Consider the following 5,233-nt stretch of genomic DNA (forward strand, 5'->3'; position numbering starts at 1 on the left):
TTTACTTAAACACATCTGCCCTAAAGTGCGGGGGACGAATTTACATTTTATTAAAATTAGCTAAATATTTATTAAATATTAAAAATGCAGCTAACGTAGTTCTACACACAGCAATATAAACAACGGTGCTTGTTCTCTTTCATTCTTGCTGTTTGAGTGGGAAAAGTTTAAAGGGCGTCGATGGATCTTCTGTTATCTGACTAAAAACTATTATTATTACAGTATTTATTTAAAAGACGTAGAGTGCATTAAAATAATTATCACAACACTAGTAAAACAGGCCTATACTGATTTTCTCATCCTCCAAATTATATTTATCAGTCCTGATTTTATTATCATTATCATTCAAAAAATTAATAAATTCAGAACAGGATTAGAATAGAATTCTATTTTAAATAAGACATATTTTTTTTCTACAACAACAATAGTGTTTATAACAGCAAAACCATCCTGTAAACTCAATAATAATAATAATCAATAATATAATTCACTTTCTACTTCTAGAGTAATTAAAAGGTGCAAAGAAAATATTTTTTTAACTTTTAAACTTAAAATTGTCTGTTCTGTGATTCTTTTTCAAAACTGCGTTATGGCATTTGCTGCTGTACAGTATATCAATACAGAAGCATTTGTTTCGATACACGTATCAGCAAGGAGCACAGCCCTATTAAAACCGCCTTCCATATGCCCCTTTCATACTTTGAGCACCTGCCCCTCAAAAGGTCTCTACACGGCCCTGGAAGTCGATTCGAATGTGTTGTTTGTCGTTTAAAATTTTCTAGAATTAGTGACATCTCTGTTTCACTATAGCTATATGACTGAATTGTTAGCTAATCGCTGCAGTCGAGAGTATAAAAACTGTAAAAAGAGATGATCCTATAACGTTTTAGCTTGTTTACAAACAACTAATTTTGCAAATAATACACTTACTCAAGGTAATCCCTCTTCGTTATCCTCGGGCCAATAACGTCAGTCAACACTATTCCGTTTCGGAAAAAAAAACAATAATCAAGCTTTATAAAACTTTTAATAATTACGTATCTTAATTAGTTAATAACTTATTAGTTGCTACCAACATGAGAGTGTAAAGAATAGCAAGACATCGTTTGCCACGTCTTCAGCAGCTGAAAGATTTAAATTAGGTCAAGAGTCTGTGAATAACAGAACTGAAGAGCAGGACCCAAATGACAACAGACACCTTCTGAAGTTTTATACTGCAAACTGTACCTTGGCCTAACACGACCTCATAAAAAACAAGAATTAATGATATAAAGGAATGAAACAAAGAATGAAATAAAGAATGTAACTGTTGTACTAATGTCAAAATCATGTTCTTTTCAGAGTAAAGGCTAGATTCTAGCATCTAACGTTTAAACTATACATGAGATATATATATACTCGTACACGCAAATTATTTAGATTGTTTAGGCCACAAATTTTGGAAAAAACAAAACAAAACAACAACAACAACAACAACAATAACAACAACAATAATAATAATAATAATAATAAATAATAATAAAGTATTGCTGTTGAGCTCTCACAACCACGTAAATTAATCTCAGCTATTCGTTTTAAAATGTATTTATGAACACTGAGTGAAGTTTAGCCTACTCTTAGGCTATATTATGACGTGAAACATTTGAAGTAGGTTGCATAAAGCACTGTGCGTGTAAAAATGCACTTTATAGAGCTTTGAAATATTTGCACGAACATTTATTGATGCTTTAGTTCACTGTAAGGCAATATACATGTCCGCGTTTGTACTTTTTACAGAGTTCGAGGATAAATCCTCAGGTGAAATAAGCCGCCCGTTGGGGTCTGTAACCCTGAGACTTAGTCCGAGTATAATAGGCTTGGTCATCGGAATTTACTTTGTTTTACGGTGAGATTTTGTTGGCTTGCCATAGATAATTCCGCAAGAACATGCAACTGTAACGTTGTTAATGAGGCTCACGTGTTTAATAAATAGCCTCAAACTACAACAACTAGCCTATATATAACGTTCTTAATTGATAAAAAGTTACTAATACAAAAAAGCCAGGACACAAAAGTTTTCTTTTGAAGCAAGTGTAAAACAGAAGATTTAATGACACTCGATAAAAGATGTAAATACTGGTAGTATAAGCCTACTTAGGTTATACTGAAAACGATAAAAAACTAAAAGGAATAAACATACAAACATGCGTTAAATGTAAAATAGCCAATACATTCACTTAAATACGTTTCAGGTGCTCATTTTGGAATTAGAGGGCCATTTAAAATACAAAGGCATGCATCAATAATCTGTCTCTGGCGGAGTTGTAATAATAGGCTAATAATAATAATAATAATGTAAACAGTAAAACATTTGTGTTATAATTTCCTGCCATGTGAAGACAGGGTGATTGGCACTGGCATTTCTGCCAGTATATGTGATGCACTGAAATATGATAGGTGTTATTATTTTAATAAAATTTTGTACAGCATACAATAAATAAAATAGGCTTTTGCATAGAAATACAAGCCAGCTTCTTTACTGGCCAATAGCTGAACAATGTTCTCAGCAAAATACACAAAAAGGCCGATAATGTTTGTTATCAAAATTTAAGTTGGGCCGTGTTGTCGGTTTTGTTATAAGAGCTACACTTTGTCCCCTGTGCAAGGGTCTTTTCTAAGTCATATATCTCCATCAAACAGGCTGAAATACTTGCTGGCATTTGAGAAATAAAAGTAAGGCGCGCTACCTCCAGGATACACGACTGGTAGAGGCACTGGAAGCATGCACCTTCCGAGCAGATTATTCTCTTTATATAAAGCTGGGAGCGGTACCGTCTTTCCAATATCACTGAAATCGCTAGTCGGTCCCTCCAGTTCAGTAGACAGTTGTCTTTTTAATTTATTCCGTCGATTCTGAAACCAGATTTTGACTTGAGTCTCGGTGAGCTGCAAAGAGTTCGCCAGGCACGCGCGCTCCGCGCTGCTCAGATAGCGTTTCATGTCAAAGGTAGATTCCAGTTGGAAGATCTGTCTTTTTGAAAAGATAGTGCGCGTTTTCTTTTTTGTCATCAGTTTATTCTTCTTGCCGTTGTTCTTTTGTTGCCTGTCATCGCAGCTGTCCGCGCTCTTGCTGCGCGTGTCGACGGTTTTGAGCGCGTCCACGGTTCCATCTCCCTCTCTGTTGACTTTATCTGAAATCCAGGCATATGCTATTAATATTCTTTCAAACATTACAGTACTACTAATAACAAATGAGAGCTGTTTTGTGTCAAAATGAAAACAATGTTCTTACCAATGGTGTGCAATCCTGCCTCTGCCTCTTCTTTGCATTGATCCCCGCTGCCTCCGGGATGATGCAGACAGCCATCCCGACACACTACAAGAGATGTCTTTGAATGACGGCTATCAGAGTTTCTGCTACTCGACTTGGAGTTGAGGATGTTGTCAATGGTAAACTTCAAAGAAGCGGGTCGACATGACGCCTCCTTCTTGCTCATATTCTCCGTTAGATGCGGGATCCTTGTCCGTGTCTCCTTTTTGCCGTTTCATAAACTAACGTCTCGATTCTCCCAGCACCATTGCTCCACGACGTGCAGTGCTGCTGCGTTTGCCTAGACTGTTAGTCCACTGACCGGAAGAGCACGATTCCCCATCGTTTATTGGTCATGAGAATATGACAGCGGGGCGGCCAATGGCAGAGGAGGGTGGGAGCTAGAGCTCAGACCTATCCAGACAACTGGTACACATATTTCAATATATGAACTGCACTGCTTACTAATTATTATTATTATTATTATTATTATTATTATTATTATTATTATTATTATTATTATTATTAATGAGAGCTCTTAAGAAAAGGAAAGACTAAGAGGCATATTTTGCGGCCTTCTCCAGCTCGTTTGATGACGCTTGTGGGGTGTCAATTCCAGAACAAAGGGAGGTCAATGTAGCTTAGGCTTTGACTTTTTCAGAATAACTTTCAGTTCTCAGTTAAGTTAATTATAGCAACTGTATCGTTAAAATAATGATTTTGCTTCTTGCACTTCATGTGAGATAATTCCGAGTGTTGAATAATGTGTGCTCAGGTTATTTACCAAAGTTTTTCTGTCTTTTGCATTTAGTATTTCAATAACATTTTTATTTTGTGGCAATGCAGTGTTTGTGGCAGAAACAGCTGTATGTGATTATTTTGAACTATCTTAGCCGTACAATGACTTGTCTATTACAAAAATGAAAGACATTGACTCAAGTGATTTTCTAGTTATTTTAAATCGTTATTTCTGGGGCATTTAGCTAATTGTTGAACATCGAAAGCACATGGACGACAATGTTGTAATAAATATTATTTTACTGAACCCTTAATCCGTCGCCACAATTAAGATTTAATTTCATGCATGGACCCTGAAATACATCTGAAATCATTCTAAACTATGAATGATATGATTTTTGTATGACGTAATGTAATAAAATAATGTTGTCCTAAAATTGCTAAATCATATTTTCATATCATTATTCTGTTGTCCAAATTGGTAAGTGAATATTTTTATTACACAGTAGTCGCGGGCCCGCTTGTAGTGAGTATGGGATTTAGCCTATTTGTGAACCTGTATTATGTTACTATAGAGTTGGATATTTAAGCTTTATTCGTTTAAATTAGGCCTATATTGTTTTGTGTAAATTGGTACATATTCCAATTCAACAGAGTGTTTTGAATTAGTATTCGCGTTTTTCTGTACTGTTATATCATTCTGGTTATAACGGGACGCTGATAAGAGGGCCTTTTTAAACCACAGCTTTTTCTTTGTGAATAATGTTGCTGCACTGATTTACTAACTGCTGTAAAAGAAAAAAAAAAATAAACAAAAAAAAACAAAACAAAAAAAAAAAAAAAAAAAAAAAAAAAAAAAAAAAAATAAAAAAAAAAAAAAAAAAAAAAACAAAAAAAAAAAAAAACAAAAAAAAAAAAAAAAAAAAAAAAAAAAAAAAAAAAAAAAAAAAAAGAAAACAAAACAAAAAAAAAAAAAAAAAAAAAAGAAAAAAAAAAAAAAAAAAAAAAAAAAAACAAAAAAAAAAAAAAAAACAAAAAAAAAAAAAAAAAGAAAAAAAAAAAAAAAAAAAAAAAAAAAAAAAAAAATGTTTTTCACATATTTTTTAATTTTACACAATTTATTCAGAAAATGCCCTAGTAGTACGAGACCTGTGAAAGGAAATCTATTTTGCATGGTACATATAAATGAATATTGGTTTTCTGCGT

The 5,233-nt window shown here is 33.6% G+C and overlaps 1 protein-coding gene across 1 annotated transcript; it reads right to left on the reverse strand.

Annotated features, from left to right (window-relative positions):
* Positions 1–1,542: 1,542 nt before the first annotated feature.
* On the reverse strand, positions 1,543–3,726 carry LOC109088288 (homeobox protein HMX2-like). Its single transcript, XM_042759208.1, has 2 exons — positions 3,272–3,726; positions 1,543–3,170 (listed from the first exon to the last, which is right to left on the reverse strand). Exons 1-2 carry the CDS (start codon positions 3,474–3,476, stop codon positions 2,659–2,661), a joined length of 717 nt encoding a protein of 238 aa, XP_042615142.1. The 5' UTR covers positions 3,477–3,726; the 3' UTR covers positions 1,543–2,658.
* Between the last annotated feature and the right edge of the window lie 1,507 nt (positions 3,727–5,233).

Source organism: Cyprinus carpio, chromosome A1 (genome assembly GCF_018340385.1).
Source record: "Cyprinus carpio isolate SPL01 chromosome A1, ASM1834038v1, whole genome shotgun sequence".
Taxonomy (NCBI): Eukaryota; Metazoa; Chordata; class Actinopteri; order Cypriniformes; family Cyprinidae; genus Cyprinus; species Cyprinus carpio.